The following is a 16,889-nucleotide window of genomic DNA, read 5'->3' on the forward strand; positions in this document are numbered from 1 at the left end:
AGAGCAAAACAACACTAACAGTCTCTGAACTCAACATCTGCTGACTAAAGAGACGACTTTCATATATACACTTAATTAAACAAGCTGTTTTGCAGTTGAACATGTGCCACACTTTTTTAAGTAAAATAGTCTGAGATACATGATTTATTTTGAGATTGTATGGGTTTTCTTACAGTATTAGTTTTATTTGTGCAGGTCTTAAAAAAGGTCTTTAATTTAATTTTAAAAACCCTACAGACATGATCATTCTGCCTTTATTTGGGGTTTTGAGTCAATAATGACAGAAGTCTCGTTCCTGTAATCAGTCAATTAACCAGTAGAGATGGGTAATTATGATGCAAGTGAGTCACAGCTGAGATGTGAGAAATAGAGATGAAATGCTCTGCGTAATTATAATAATCATATTTAATGATACGCCACAGAGTCTCGCGTTCATAGCAAGACTGAGGATGAAAACACGCTTCCAACGAGGTCAGAGTCTCTAATTAAATCAGCGTGAGATCCTGCAAAGGTCAGACGCAGAGATATCAGACTAATGGGTCGCTGACGATCCAGTGGAGCGACAGACTCACACCAGACACCATACGATTCCAGCGACAAGCCATTTGTCTGTCCACACCAGACGCAACCAAATCAATCAAAAATCACAGCCAATCAGAACAGCGTGTGGGCGGAGTCTCTCTGCAAGCTCACTGCACTCTCAACCAAATAATTCAAATTCATAAATATTAGACAAATTTAACACGATTAAAAATACATAGTGAGTGTCTGAAAATGCTATTTTAGTATCATTGATATACTATTTTATGGGTTTTTTTTTTTAAATTAGTTTATATATTTATATCTTTTGTTTTTAAGTTAAAGTTTTAGTCATTTTGTTGTATTTTTTGTCAGTTATTAGTGAATGGTGGGTGGAGCTTGATGTCCAGTCCCCTCTCTGGATCTAGTGGGTGGAGCTTCACGTCCAGTCCCCCTCTCTGGATCTAGTGGGTGGAGCTTGACATCCCCCCGTCTGGATGTAGTGGGTGGAGCTTGACGTCCAGTCCCCCTCTCTGGATCTAGTGGGTGGAGCTTCACGTCCAGTCCCCCTCTCTGGATCTAGTGGGTGGAGCTTGACATCCCCCCCTCTGGATGTAGTGGGTGGAGCCATTAGGTCCAGAGAGGAGGAGCTGGACGTCATCCCTTCCCTTTATGGTGCGTTGTGGCATGATTGTGTCATCATTTCCTCATTTCATGAATCAATTCTCGTATCCCACAGAGAGTGACAGATCTGCTGCCGGCCTGGTACTACAACTTCCGTGTTACGATGGTGACGTGGGGCGATCCGCCTCTGAGCTGCTGCGATGGCTCCACCGTGAGCTTCGTCACAGGTGCGCTGCATCCGATCACAGACAGGAAAACCTCTTCTAGTAGATCCCAAAAACAACATCAAGACTTTGAGAAAGAGCAGAATAGGTCCTCTTTAAGAACTGTTCACTGGAAGGTTCTTTTGGGAAGCACAAATGGTTCTTGTGTCGATATGAACTAACCTCTGTGTCTGTCCGTCAGCTCCTGAAGCTCCTCACATCTCCTCGGTGGATTATTCTCACGGGACGCTGTACGTGCGCTGGAACTACGGCGATCTGTTCACCGACCTGTCGCACTCTCGCATGCTGCACTGGCAGGTGACGGCGGAGGGCAAGAAGGGCTCCAGGAGACGCTACTCCATCGACGTGAGTCGCTGACGCTCGCCAATCGCCTCTGATGTACTGACTAATTCTATCAAATTAAATATTCAAAACAGAAGTTTTTCTTTTAATTTTGGGCTAAATGAGCCCCTAAAGTCATGTCTTCCAGGAGAAAACTACAAACTGACTACAATAAACAGGAAACAGGAAACTAGCACTACAACATGAAAGTCCAAACAGACAGAACATGTAATTCTAGTTGTAGAATAATCGCAATCAGATCACATCCATGTGCTTTTATCTCATTGATATTATATAAAATGATGCCCATACTATTTATTATTAATATAATTTTATTTAATACTAATAATATTATAGTTCTCTGCAGAATAAGTTATTTAAAGTACCTGTTCTATGCTGTTTTCTATGCAGATTTGAGTTTAGGACACTGTTTCTGCTAATTAAATGCTGCATGATGCTCATGATGATGTACTGTAGTCGTTTACCGCGGTCACATGAGGGTAAAACACTTCTTCTGGGTATTTTATCTGCTCTGGCTCATGAGATTCGCCCTCGAGCGACGTCACTGTGCCATTAGCCTGCAATGAATCCAATTACCCGGCGCACATATTTATCTAACGCACAGCCAACGTTTAATTAGCGATGGCTAAATGTTTCCACACTGAGATCTTCAGACGCCCACCGGCGGCACTAAACACAAACACACACAGAGAGAAGATTCATTTGTGTTCATTTACACGAGCCTTTCTATTGAATTCTGTTTTAGGTTTTCATTTGAGGTTTTCTTCCTCATCTGCTTAAAGTTTAAAGAGATTGAATCGGTCAGATGAGCGTTTCGAACGAACTAATGAACGATGAATCGCTCCTTTGAATCTCTTTGACTGACTGACACTTCATTCGTGTGATTCATCAATGTTTCAGGTGACTCGCAGCATGATGAAGGCGTCTCTGGCTCTTCCTCCCGGCGACATCTATAATCTGACGGTCACCGCCTGTACGGAGAGAAGCCGCAACACGTCTGCGCCGCACATCATGAAGCTCGGTCAGTGTCATTCAAATCAGGACTGCGAACAAATGATGTTCTTCCTCAGTGTTTCTGTCTTGTTTTCCAGCACAAATATCTAAACATTCTTAAATCAAGAAACATTTACTGGAGAAACAAATCACTTCATTTCTGTCAGTGTCTGAAACGCTTCATTCGAAAATTCGGTCTCTCTAAACTCCGCCTTTCTGAGAGCTGCTCTGCTCTGATTGGTCGGATGATCTGTTGTGATTGGTCAGAATCCAAACGCTCATTATCATATCTGAATCTCAGCTCTTGATTCACAGTGATACGAACAGTAACGATGGCGTCGGTTTTACCGCATCAATCTGTTTTCTTGCTTTGGCAGCAGAAAACAGCGTCTTCTCGACATGAACGACACGAACCAAACTCTTCCAGTCTCAGATAAACTACAGTGATTGAGGGCGGGGCAAAGAGACGCTGTTCAGCCAATGAGGGCTGCCATTAGTTACAAACCAATATAGGTTCAGCAGGAAGTCAGACTGAATTACTGACAACAACTTTATCTGCACTTTGATCTTTAAAACTTTCACACACAGCTCTATTACACACTGCATGAAGGGAATATGGGCACTTTAAGACTTCATTGGCAGATATTTGTTCTTGATTTAAGCACAAACTTTAATGCATTTTTCTTGATATCTTCAGTCGTTTTGGTTTAGATATTTGACTAAACATACTGAGTTAAATCATTTGTTTGCAGTGCTGAGAGCGCGATTCTAATAATAGATCGACTTCTGACTGTGACTTCCTGTGCGAACAGGCCAGAATTGATGTGGCTGTTTGTTTCATCTTCCTTTTTTACTTATTTTAAGCTGTTTTCTTAGAGGAACTTGTAAGTTAGATATTGGGCTCTTTTACGAACAGAACCGGCTGCACCGAAGTCTCTGTATGCGGTCAACGCCAGCGACACGACCGTCACGCTGCTCTGGACGGAGGAGGGCGTCGTGGACTTCTACCAGATCGCCTGCAGACCGCTGGGAACCAACAGAGATCGCACGGTAAGACTCTGAACGATCACCTGATCTGACCACAACAGTAAATGTCTGCGGACGCTCAGATTGCAGCGTGGGTTAGTGTGTGACGCGGGTTCGTTCAGATCTCATCCACACATGAACACTTTATTCACGAACACTTTAGCATTAGGTTTTAGTTGTTGACATTTAGTTAAATACTTCTGCAGCATTTATTAATCTTTAATGTTTTTTATAGATCTGTTAATATGCAATTTTTATCAAAGATTAATAAATGTTGTAAAAAAAAATATATTGCTCATGTTCACAAATGAGACCTCATTGTAAATTCACGTATTCTGTAAAACTTTATTGTTCATTAGTTAACATTAGTTAATGCATTAACAAAACATTTTTTTACAGTATTTATTAATCTTTGTTTAATAAAAACACAACTGTTCACGGTCAGCTCAGCTCAGGTACAGTAAATAATATTAACAGATGCAACTTTTGATTTAATAACGTATTAGTAAATGTTGAAATGAACATTAACAAAGATTAATAAATGCTTTAGAGTTCAGTAACGGAAGCTCATCTCAGTATTCTCGGACGTGGCGGCCGCTTTATGAAAGAATCGACCTTCATCAGTGATGCACTCTGGGATTATTCATGAATATAAACAGCAGATTTGAATGCTGGCAGTCGTTTAATTTCCATGAATGTGTGTTTGTGTGTGGTCCAGAAGGTCCGCGAGCCACTGGTCACCGCCGCTCATGTTGTGACCGTCTCGGGTCTGCAGCCGTCCACCTCGTACAACTGCACCGTGACCAGCAGCAGCTACAGCAGCGCCAGTGACCCCGCCTTCATCACCGTCAGCACTTCAGGTGAACACGCCGTTATAATCGTGTTTAACTATCTTCAGGTGTTTTCAGGCACAGGGTCAGTTTGAGCGTGTGTGTGTGTGTGTGTGTTTGCAGTCCGCGAGATGAACCCGAGTGTGGCGGCCATCTCTGCGCTGGCGGTTCTCAGCGTTCTTCTCATCAGTCTGCTGGTGCTTTTCCTGCTGGTGTTACGCAAGAAACACATGGAGCTGAGCCGGTGAGAAACCGAAACAAGCTAAACCACCAACAGACTCGCGTCTGCATATTCGCTTCTTCATAATTTTTATCTGTCATCTGTGGTTAAACAGATGAAAAAATTAAGCATGTCAAAGCTTGACTATTTTCTCAATCAGCAGGAGAATATTTACTAAATATTTCCTAAAAAATCTGATTTGAATTTGCAGAAAAGAGTGCATGTAAGCGTATCTAGATGTTCTGTGTTGAAGATCGTGTCCTCATGTTTGATTTCAGGGAGTGCGGCGCTGAAACCTTCGTCAACTTCGCCTCTTTTGAGCGGGACGGGAAGCTGCCGTATAACTGGTAGGATCTCCTGCGTTTCTTGCTGTCAATCACACAATGTCACACAGTCGAGCACAAGCAGGTTATCAGTGGCACTCGCACACAGACAGACAGGAAGTGACCTCTGCCGTCCGGCGCGTGTAATTGAGCTTCAGAGGAAGCGTTTGTTCCAGAAGCATCATCATCGCTCTGATGTTTCTGGTCTGACGGTGAAACTCACACACACATGATTAATATAAGAGCTTAAAGAGGGTCAGTAAAGGCAGATTTTGGGCTGTTAATAAAGTCAAATGTTTTTTTTTCTGTCAACACTTTCTGCTGAGATGTAACGGCATCACGACTTTGTTTCCGGTTTTAATTTCAAGTTCAGTTCAGTAGAATAAAAACTGACCTTGCATGAGATGCACAATGATTTTACACAAAACTGCATTTAGAACAGTAGACCAAGATATGAAGTCTTAATTTATCGAAATTAAGTGCGTTTTTGTTTATAACACGAACAAATATCTGCCATTGGGGTCTGAAAAATAATGTTTCCCCTTTGAATTAAGATTATTTTTCTGACCCCATTAGCATAAACTCTGATATATTGTTCAAAAACAAGACTTAAATTAATTTTAAAAACTATTTATAAGTTTTTTGCACAAAAAAACAAACAAATGATTATTTTCAACCCTCATTCTGAGCCTTTGTCTGAAATGATCCGTTTTTAAGGCGCATCAGTAAACGCCCACTGTTCTGATTGGCTAACGTCATACAGTGGGCGGGGCCTATAGTGCGATGATGTAATATGCAAATATAGGATGTCACAGATCCCACAACATCAGAACAAGGCGTTTTTGGCGCTTCATTAAATAAATGCTTTATTTATATTGAGGACATTTTGAGCTCTGAAACTTGTAGGATGTTTTAAGGTACAATATCTGAAGTCATTTTGCTTTATTTAAGAATGTTTAGATATTTGTGCTGGAAAACGAGACAAAAATACTGAGGAGGAACATCACTTTTTGCAGTGTATAAAAATGTACGATAGACATGAGCGTCTGTGTGCCGTGGGTCAAACGCCAGTGACACTGACTGCATGAAGCGTTCATTAACCTGTCAAACACTAATGAAATATGCTCAATCATCTGTGTGTGTCACTATTACTAATGGAGCACCATGTTTTGTCCCCAACTTTTTGCCCTTGGTCTTTTTTTATGTCTTTTGCTTTTCTGTTTTGTTCAAACGGCTTCAGGCGCAGGAGTCTCTTTGCGTTCCTCACGCTTCTGCCATCCTGCCTTTGGACTGACTATCTTTTGGCCTTTTATATTAATCCGTGGTAAGTAGCGGCGACGGCCGGCGCCGAGCTCCGGAGACCCAAACACACACACGGCACCTTTAGACTGACTGTAGATGTAGACGCTCACGTGCATTCTGGGTAACCGATCAGAAGTGCTCCATCTATATGTCAGACTGCAGCATGACACTAACGCTCGCAGCTCTCTGCATGACGGCGCTCGCTCAGTCCGTCAGTTTCACCTCCTGCATGTTCTACTTCCTCTGTTCTGTGTTGGACTGAATGCAGATTTCCCAACGAGAAACTCGTTTTCTCCTTTTTCTATTTCCTAGAGGAATGTTCCAGGTTTAATACGAGCTGAGCTCTGGTGACGTGCTGTCAATCACGCACTGAAATATCTTCTGTACAGTAATGGAGAAAGATTTAAAGATACAATGGAGAAATACTATTAATTATAAAATTATAAATGTTATATATTATATATATATATAAATAGATATATATTGTAATTATGTAATTATTAATAAAATTATTTAAAAATGTAAAAAAAAAAATTTTTTAATATGATTAAATGTATATAAATTGTTCAAAACAGTGTATAACCACAATAATTGAACATTATAACATGACATTAATGTGATAAAATCATGATATGGAAGGCTATGGAAAAGACATATCCTATATATAATTATGATATATTTTATCAAATAAATATGTATATAAACCCGATATCTTTCATATGAAAGGATACTTGTGTGATGTAAATATCTGTAAGGCGCTGTCATAAAATCCACTTACATGAGTAAATAAATATGTATATGAATTAAAAATACACTTTTTTGAAACAATACATAAATAATAAGTATTTATATAGATTCTAAAACAAATGCAGTTATGAAAAAGATATATAAATAAAGATATATCATTTAATAATATAATTCAATTTTAAATATATATGTATATTTATATGTATACATATAACACAAATATTTATATACATTTTAAAACAAATAGTTTTGAAAAAAATTATATATATATATATATTTATAAGTAAATTTTATATATATATATATATATATATATATATAATTATAAGAAATATAAATTCTAAAACATACACACTGTAAAAAATTTAATAATTATATATAAAATTAAATTAAATTTTAATTATATATATATATATAATAAAATATTTATATAAGTTCTAAAACAAATATGCACTAAACAAATTAAATAATTATATATAAAAAATATAATTTAATAATATAATTAACTTGTAATTATATATATATATATATATTATAAATTTTAAAACAAATACACTCTGTAAACTAATTAAATAATATAAATATATACATTTTCTAAAATAGATATTTATATAAATTATAAAATCATACCCACTCACATTTATGTTACATTTGGTAATGCATAACCCCAAAGAAGCCTCACTGCTAAAACATTTTTCTGCAGAATTAATATAAACAAAAATATGAGCTGCACATGCGTGATTTAAACCCTCCAGAATGACTGAATCTGAATTACTGTCTGTGGTTCAGGACGAGACGCCAGCGCTGAAGCTCTGTGAACCTGGAAATGCATGTTTAGTTTGTAGGATTCAGAATTCAGAGTTTGATCTGTGTTGTGTTGATCTCAGTTCACTGACGCCTGTGTTTCACCCGCAGGAGCAAAACTGCACTGAAGAAGAGAAAACTGACCAGGTAAAAACATCCTGTTAGTGTGACATCATGTGAACGTTACTTTTGAATGTTCTCTGAACGTTCTGAAACAAGTAGAAACGTTTAAAAAATGTTAGATGAACTATAATGATTCAGAAAAAAAATATTCCATGATCGATGTATTAAATAAGATTTTTGTGCTGCTAACATTTATTAAAGACCACACAGCTTTGAACAAACGTTCTATTAACGTTCCCTCAGAACGTTTCCTGCTTCATGAGTGTTTCAAACTCATCCTGGTGTTTGATTCCTGTTGAAGAGCCTGATTCTGACATGATGATGTTTGTGTCTTCAGTCCAGTTCAGCTCAGTGATTTTGACGCCTACATCAAAGACATGAGCAAAGATTCAGCGTACAAGTTCTCGCTGCAGTTTGAGGTAAACATGACCGCAGAACACATGAGCGACACGCGTGTTTCTGTGTCAGGACTGCGTGTGTGTGACTGCCGTGTTTTATTTGTCGATCTGTCAGGAGCTGAAGAGCGTCGGTCTCGATCTGTCTCATGAAGCCGCTGATATGCCCGTCAACAGACCCAAGAACCGCTACACCAACATACTGCCCTGTGAGTGGCCGGCCTGAAAGCCCCGCCCAACTCTGCTCTCATTGGCTACAGCCTCTGTGACCTCACACTTTTGAGTTGAATAATAATCAAACCAACCAGATGAAACACATTAGAAACTTTGATTTGTAAAAAGAATAACTTTTGGGGGAATAATCTAATCGTCCTATAAATCATTTTTAATGATATTGTTGAGCCGAATTCAGTGTTGCATTTTAAAAATATTTACTATAATCTTTAATTATTATATATACTAGTGCTGTCAAATTGATAAATCGCAATTAATCGCATCTAACATAAAAGTTTGTACATATATGTGTGTGTGTGTGTGTATATGTGTGTATACACACACACATTTACATACTTTTATGTTAGATGCGATTAATCGCAAATAATCGATTTGATTAATCACATCTAACAAAAGTTTGTAAATTTTTGTTTATATATATATATATATATATATATATATATACACACACACACACATACACACACACACACACATATACAGACTTTTATGTTAGATGCGATTAATTGCGAATAATCGATTTGATTAATCGCATCTAACATAAAAGTTTGTAAATATGTGTTTATATATATATATATATATATATATATATACCTAAACCCTAACCCCACACACATATATACACACACACACATGTACAAACTTTTGTTAGATGTGATTAATCAAATCGATTATTCGCGATTAATCGCATCTAACATAAAAGTTTGTAAATGTGTGTGCGTGTATACACACATATACACACAGACACACACATATATGTACAATCGATTTTTTTATTCCCAAATATATGAAAATATATATTTTTTTGAGCGTGTAAGAAATCTTGATTATGTCATTTAGTACTGAGCTCTTTTTACTGGTTTTTATTCAGTATCTCTTCAGTATTTTGAGTAGTTTAGTTCTTCAGTGTAAATTTGGCAATTAAACTAAGATTTTAAAACATATATGAAGTTGAAATCACTTGTTGTGTCTTTTACCGAAGCAGATGTCATCACTGAACAACCTCAGATCTGTCTAAAAAAGGTTTATGTACGTTATTGCTAAAGATCAAATCGTCTATGGAGATTGAGTGTGTTATTGTTTATGGTATTATTTAATGTTTGTCTGGTCGCAGATGATTTCAGTCGAGTGAAGCTGATCTCTCTGCACAACGACGAAGGCTCCGATTACATCAATGCAAACTATATTCCTGTGAGTATATCATCAGTTCACTCATGAGTATCAGCTGGTAAAGAAACAGGTTTTCAGGTGTGTGATTCGCGTCATGTTTTCAGGGTTATAACTCTCCGCACGAGTTCATCGCCACACAGGGGCCGCTGCCCGAGACCAGGAACGATTTCTGGAAGATGGTTCTGCAGCAGAAGTCTCACATCATCGTCATGCTGACCCAGTGTAACGAGCGCAGGAGGGTCAGTTTCCATGGCAACCGGCTCCGGCTGCCTGTTTTGGTTACCAGAGCGCTGTGATGAACGACATCACAAACGGATGTTAACGGGTGAATATGCTTCCTGTCCAGGTGAAGTGTGACCACTACTGGCCGTTCACTGAGGAGCCCGTGGCGTACGGCGAGATCACGGTCGAGATGCTGTCCGAGACGGACTCACCGGAGTGGACCATCAGAAACTTCAGACTGGGATATGTGAGAATACACAACACATGAGATAAACTAAAGAATAACAAGCTTCTCATTGTCAGAAGGGGAGAGAATATCATGTACTTTGGAGATGTTTTTGGAACGATGCTAATATGTTTTTTAATACTGAGGTTAGGATTCCTAAGTTCTTGGCCTGATTACTGGCTTTTATTGATAGAGAGTAAAGATGTGGAGCAACAGATGTTCATTACTGATAACAAGTACCTCTGTCTTTAGCTGTAGAAAGTTTGGGACATCCACAACTTGAAGCTCTCTATGTAGTGTGGAAATTGAATTTTAGGCATCTGGTGCAAGAGAAAGATTGAGTTGTGTGTCATCTGCGTACTGGTGAAATGAAATATTGTACTGGTTAATTCCACCAGCTAAAGGAAGCATGTATAGGTTAAATAATAGAGGACCCAGTATTGAGCCTTGAGGAACACCACAAGAAATGATGTAACGCCTGGAGCTGTAGGTGCCCAGTGTAACACAGTATTCCCTGCTGCTTAAGCAGGATCTGAACCAGTCTAAGACAGGACCTGATAGACCGACCCAGATCTGAAGATGGTCGAGTAGAATCTCATGATCAACGGCGTCAAAAGCAGCACTCCGATCTAAAAGAACAAGGATTGCCAAGTTTCCAGAGTCCTGAATAACTTGCAGATCATTTAAAACCCTATAGATAGATAGATACAGTATTACATGATGCGTCTCATGGTTCTGTGTGTCTCTGGCTCCTCCTGCAGGCTGACGAAACTCAAGACGTTTTGCACTTTAACTACACGTCGTGGCCTGATCACGGTGTTCCCACGGTCAACGCCATCGAGAGCATCTTACAGTTCGTACAGATCGTACGGCAGCAGGTCAACAGGACCAAAGGACCGATCGTCGTCCACTGCAGGTGAGACCGCTGCTGTCGTATCACGTTTACTCCTCATGATTCAGAGCTGGAAACATTAATGCAAGAGCCGGAGTTTGAAGCGGATGGATCAGAAGCTGGATCACTGGAGTCCAGTTACAGTGACCGGAATCACCGCGGCTCACTGCCAGCTATTGATTCCCTGTTTGTGGCTTTGCTGATACAACAGCTCTTCACAAATATGTAACAGACACTGATGCTTGTGTGTGTGGTTTCTCTCAGTGCTGGAGTGGGTCGGACCGGCACGTTCATCGCTCTGGACCGTCTGATGCAGCACATTCAGGAACACGAGTACGTGGACATCCTGGGCATGGTGTCGGACATGCGCTCGCACCGGCTGTCCATGGTCCAAACGGAGGTACGGAACCTGTACACCAGAATTTTTTGTGAATCCGGTGTGGTGAGGAATCGAGTGCCCTCAGGAATTGGGTCTCCTGTTGTTTGTGCACATCATACCATAGTTAAATAGGTTATAGTTAGTCAAGACATCGCGATAACAACTTCTGATCAGGCATTACCTCCGGGTCCTAAAGGAGACTTCTTGGGACTCGATTTCTCATGACACCAGCCCCAGATCTGTAAAATGACACGTGTGTGTGTGTGTGTGTGTGTGTGTGTGTGTGCAGGAGCAGTACGTGTTCATCCATCAGTGTGTCATGCTCATGTGGAAGAAGAAGAAGCAGCAGTCGCACACGAGCGACGTCATCTACGAGAACGTCAGCAAGTCCTAATGAAGTAAGAGCTCAGGTTCAGTTTCTCGCGGAAAGAAAATCCAGTTTCGCGTGATGCTGACGTGTGTCTCTCTCTGCTCTCCTCCAGGTCTGATTCTCTTCACATCAGTGTTGACAGACGTGCGACATCGACACCAGAAACCAACCAACCAACCGGCGGCCTGCAGAGGAGAATCCTTCGCTCATTTACTCCCCATACAAGCTCTTATTTAACGACGGAACAAATCAAATGCCTTAAACGAGCTGCCTCGTTCTCCCGGACCGACGGAGAGCGCGGCAGCGCAGGACTGACGCTGAAGCTCCGGCGCTCGCGGTTCCATCAGCATCTAGTCTTTAGTTTGTGTGTGAATCTCAGGATCATCTGCTGGACGCGTCTGCGCTTGTTTTAGGCCGGTGTAAAGTGTGTTTTGTGAGTTTATATCGCACTCTGTCTGTAATAGAGTTAGTTTTCACGTCTTCAGAGGAAGCCAAGCGGTCCAAAAACATCATTTTCGGAAGCAAAATCCTCCTGTCGGCATGCTAATGGACCTTTAATCTCCTATCACTGCCACACACAGACGCCGCCACGCTCGATCCGCTTCCGTCATAAAGGACTGAAAGAGGGATTTCCGAACAGACCTCAGCTGTACGGACACACGCGTCCGGGGGTTTTGCAGTGATCATATCTGTACCGCTGTAGAGGCCGACGGTAGCTGCGCTTCTGTGACTGTGGATTGTGTGTTTTAGTCTGTGATTTCTGCAAAAGTTTCATCAGCTGGAACCGCTGAGCTCCGGCGACTTTACCTGCAAACACTGGATTGTCACTGGCATTGAGCTCGTGTACGTGTTGTCGACTCATTCCAGTGGCATTTGCACAATTCCGGTGAGGCCGCTGCGGTCAGTCGGACTGAATGTGAGCGTCCAGCAGCTTGTATATCATCACTGCTGAATCTGACACTGATTCCACATGTCGTGTTCTGTGAACGTTGCATGCTGCAAAATGAAAGACGTGAGATTAGTCTCATCTTTAGGTTTAGACTCGAGCTCAGAGCTTCAATCTGGAGTCCCAGCTAACAGGGAACGTTCTCTCAATGTTATGAACAAACGTTCTTCCAGTAACGTTAATAAAACGTTCGTTCAAAGTTAATTGGGCTTTAATAATGTTCTCAGAACGTTCTGGCAAGGTTTTCTCAACGTTATGAACAAACGTTCTTCCAGTAACGTTAATAAAACGTTCGTTCAAAGTTAATTGGGCTTTAATAATGTTCTCAGAACGTTCTGGCAAGGTTTTCTCAACGTTATGAACAAACGTTCTTCCAGTAACGTTAATAAAACGTTCGTTCAAAGTTAATTGGGCTTTAATAATGTTCTCAGAACGTTCTGGCAAGGTTTTCTCAACGTTATGAACAAACGTTCTTCCAGTAACGTTAATAGAACGTTCGTTCAAAGTTATCTGTTCTTTAATAATGTTCTCAAAACATTAACATCTATACATCGTTCAAGGAGCGTTTAATTCTAAAACGTTTATTAAATGTTACTTTCAGAAAGTTCAGAGAACATTCAAAAGTAACGTTCCGGAAGAATGGTAAAATGGAATGTTTCATTAACGTTCGAACATTTTTAAATATTTTTAGGTGAACCTATTGTGGGAACATTAGCAAAACGCTGTTCTTGTTAGCTGGGCCGTTATTTTCACATTTGCCTGTTCTGTCAAACACACGAGTGAGTTTACAAATGTCTCGAGTTTACAGGCAAACATAGACGCCTTTCCCTCATCTGAGATATGAGTTTTATAATATCAACAAGGCACTGAGCTGTAAATACTGTTTATTTCGAGAAGAAAGGACAAAAGAAATGCTGTACTGTGTTAAATGAACTGGTTTATTATGATAAGAACGAAACTCGGGATTCGGAGCGGACGAGCCACTTCACTTGGTCAGTTTTGTTTAGTTTGTGTCCAGGTCAAACTCGTTTGTCTTTTGGTGCCATTCTTGTGTATTGTGTGACTTCAAGTAGCCGAGCAATCCACAATCGCCATCACAGAGTTTTAATGTGTGTTTGTTTGGAAAAAATAAACGTTTGAATACATATTCCTATGAGCTGGAGATTGTGTCGTTTTGTGTGAAGAATAAAAGGAAGAACATGCCATAATACATTTAAAAAAAAAAAATAAAAAAAACTATATTTACGCCCCATGTGATTCGCTCAAAGTATGCGTGTTCGACATCGGCTGCCATAGACATATAAAATACATAGACGCAGTATTGGCCGCTGGATCGCACGTCAACGGCGCCGCCATATTGGTCCGGGCAACTTACAACTCATAAGTGAACTGAAGAAAAGATCCCTGACTATTTTGAGGTTTTACAAACCGTCGCACAATCCAAACCACATATCGGGGAATTACTTTTCATATGTAAGTCTGAACAGTTGTTTCTGGTTGTATCTGGTCATTATAACATTATTTTGACAGCTAGTTGGCCAGCAAAGTCAGACTATTAAAAGCTAGCGACAATGCTAGTTATCTATGAAAACTGAGATTTTATAAGAAATAATATAAAGTTTACATGATTCTTGTGAAGTCTGAGATTATAGTTTATATTACGAACTAATCTAAATCGTAAGTGAGTCTTCCGTGCAATGAAGCCAGTGATTTGATTGGCTGTCATCTAATCGTGGCTCATTTATATTTTTAACTTAGTTTAGCCAGCGGCACCAGGACAACACAGACTTCAAAGAAGGCTGGAAAAAGCCTGTCTGCATTTCCAAGAGACCTCGTCTGCCTTTTATTATATATAATATTATTATGCGACTTATATTATTGTATGATTGTACTATTCACTACTCACTATTTTATTTGCTATTTTAATTTGATTCATAATATTATTTTTTACAATTTATGATATACTATTTGCTATTCATAGTTATTACTACTATACTATACTCATACTCAATTGTATTTTTAGGCTATTAATAACAATAATAATATGCTATAGAATAAAACTGCCACATACTGTTTTGAACTATTACATCTGACCTTATTATACTATTTCATACAATTTATATTGTACTGTAATTGTACTAAAAATGTTCTACCGCTGTAACTTATATTTATATAATATTATAATATTTATAATATATCATATTTTACTGGATCTATTAAGGATTGTCTTATAATTAATACAAGCTGTGCTGTTAATGTTGTCCACCAGAGGGAGCCACAGGATAAGGAATCTTTTAAGCTCAATCCATTAGTACATTAGTATGATGTACCGACAGTAAATCTGTGAAATGCTCCAAGAAAATTACATTTTTAACTTTTTTTAGACCTCGATAAAATACTTTTTTTTTTTTCAAGTTGCTGGACACAGTTAAATATACTGCTGTCCGTTTAAAATAACAGACAATTTTGTCTTTTTTACTATAGTATAAAATTTCTATAAAGACATTTATTGTTGTGTTATGAATAATAAAACAAACATTTGTGTGTTAAACTGCAAGCATAAGGTTAGGAGACAACACGTATAAAAATAAATTATAAAAATGAAAAGGGCCTTAAAATAAATGCTTCAGATAAATAAGGTTTTGATCTGCTAATTATCTTCACATTCATTTGAAATTGTCCTGTGATGTGATTCAAGGGAAAAAGCAAGGAGAGAAAAAACTAAAATGACATTGTTGAAGACAGAGCCTTTTAAAACATTAAAAAATCTTACCGATCTAAAGTTTTAAAGTGTGTGTGTGTATATGGGCATATGCATGCCATTCTTCAAAGTTCCTGCTGGTCCCCTCTAGCTATTTCTATTATAAAATGAATAAAAGTCAGTTTTAATGTCGCTTCACTGTGTTGTTGGTTGTTGATGCTGCTGTAGCGCATGCGCAGCACTAGAGGGCGACACACAAACATGGATTCACGCTCCGAACCACACAAAAGATTCGTAAAAGCTTCCTGAAGCAGTGTTTTGAAATCGCCTCTCACTAACTGCATGGATGGGGACATGGATGTTTTTTTCACAGTGGTGGATTTGGATTTTTGTTTTTTCGTGTGCAAGTGTGGCGGTGTATTGGTAGAGGGCGCTGCTCAGCACAGACGAGGATTGAATAACCCAGATAGAAGAAGCGAAGTGAACTCTGAATATCTGAAGATGTGTACATATAAATATAATACAAAAATGAAAATATAAACGTATATATAAAGTGGGTGATCATTATAATATCAATATTGTCATCATAGCGGCTCTGTAATAAAGCGTGCTGATATATCCGTGTCGTGTCGTGTTTATAACCAGTGTGATTCACCCTGTGGAAGCGACAGCAGAGTGGCGCAGCGGAAGCGTGCTGGGCCCATAACCCAGAGGTCGATGGATCGAAACCATCCTCTGCTAAGTTTTTTTTTTTTAATATGAAAATGTTGTTCATTTTCATATATTAATGAAAGAAACATTTGATGAATTCGAACTACAACCATAATAATGGTTTCTATTAAGTAACACTACTGAGCATTAACTGTGTAACAATGATTACTATGTTTATTGTTCATATTTTACTGCATTTTGTTGTTTTTGTTCTAACGTTTTGAGAACATTATTAAAGACCAGATCATTTTAAATGAATGTTCTATTAACGTTACTGGAAGAACGCTTGTTCATAACTTTGAGAGAATCCCTGACAGCTTTTAAAATATTAAATATAAATATATAAATGGACTACAGGTCACAGTTAAACAGATCTTTTGTTCTGCTCTGTTTGAAATACCCAAATAATAGATCAACTTCACCATCAGACGACTTCAGTGTTTGAAATTAATATGGTTTCATATTTCAGCTGGTGTTGTGAATGCTGAGAATATGTTTGACCTTTGCTTTATTTGAAACTGCATTATTAAGTCATTAATAATGTAATAATTAGTCATTATTATTAT

The 16,889-nt window shown here is 38.8% G+C and overlaps 1 protein-coding gene, 1 long non-coding RNA gene and 1 other non-coding gene across 6 annotated transcripts in view; 2 read left to right on the plus strand and 1 right to left on the minus strand.

The window, feature by feature from the left end:
* LOC127510788 (uncharacterized) overlaps positions 1-8,408 on the minus strand; it is a 44,250-nt gene extending 35,842 nt beyond the window's left edge. Inside the window, exon 1 of the long non-coding RNA XR_007929750.1 lies at positions 8,142-8,408. This is a non-coding gene — a long non-coding RNA (uncharacterized LOC127510788). The remainder of the gene's footprint in view (positions 1-8,141) is intronic.
* Positions 1-14,064, plus strand: part of ptpro (protein tyrosine phosphatase receptor type O) — a 30,753-nt gene extending 16,689 nt beyond the window's left edge. The window contains exons 10-28 of one of the 4 annotated variants that reach the window (XR_007929746.1): positions 1,259-1,370; positions 1,549-1,712; positions 2,610-2,730; positions 3,619-3,752; positions 4,447-4,588; positions 4,682-4,802; positions 5,057-5,125; positions 6,342-6,425; positions 8,066-8,101; positions 8,415-8,496; positions 8,591-8,681; positions 9,821-9,897; positions 9,981-10,115; positions 10,223-10,345; positions 11,086-11,240; positions 11,481-11,616; positions 11,885-11,993; positions 12,078-13,152; positions 13,357-14,064. Coding sequence is in view for 3 of the 4 variants with exons in the window: in XM_051890788.1 (XP_051746748.1) it covers positions 1,259-1,370; positions 1,549-1,712; positions 2,610-2,730; positions 3,619-3,752; positions 4,447-4,588; positions 4,682-4,802; positions 5,057-5,125; positions 6,342-6,425; positions 8,066-8,101; positions 8,415-8,496; positions 8,591-8,681; positions 9,821-9,897; positions 9,981-10,115; positions 10,223-10,345; positions 11,086-11,240; positions 11,481-11,616; positions 11,885-11,989 (1,887 nt within the window). In the remaining variant the exon portion in view is untranslated. Of the gene's footprint in view, positions 1-1,258; positions 1,371-1,548; positions 1,713-2,609; positions 2,731-3,618; positions 3,753-4,446; positions 4,589-4,681; positions 4,803-5,056; positions 5,126-6,341; positions 6,426-8,065; positions 8,102-8,414; positions 8,497-8,590; positions 8,682-9,820; positions 9,898-9,980; positions 10,116-10,222; positions 10,346-11,085; positions 11,241-11,480; positions 11,617-11,884; positions 11,994-12,077 lie in introns of all 4 variants that reach the window. The other 3 variants (XM_051890790.1, XM_051890788.1, XM_051890791.1) reach the window with 3 other exon arrangements.
* Positions 14,065-16,281: 2,217 nt separating this feature from the next.
* trnam-cau (transfer RNA methionine (anticodon CAU)) lies at positions 16,282-16,353 on the plus strand. Its single transcript has one exon. It is a non-coding gene; the product is annotated as a tRNA-Met (tRNA).
* The last annotated feature ends 536 nt before the right edge of the window (positions 16,354-16,889 follow it).

This window comes from Ctenopharyngodon idella, chromosome 4 (assembly GCF_019924925.1).
Source record: "Ctenopharyngodon idella isolate HZGC_01 chromosome 4, HZGC01, whole genome shotgun sequence".
Taxonomy (NCBI): domain Eukaryota; kingdom Metazoa; phylum Chordata; class Actinopteri; order Cypriniformes; family Xenocyprididae; genus Ctenopharyngodon; species Ctenopharyngodon idella.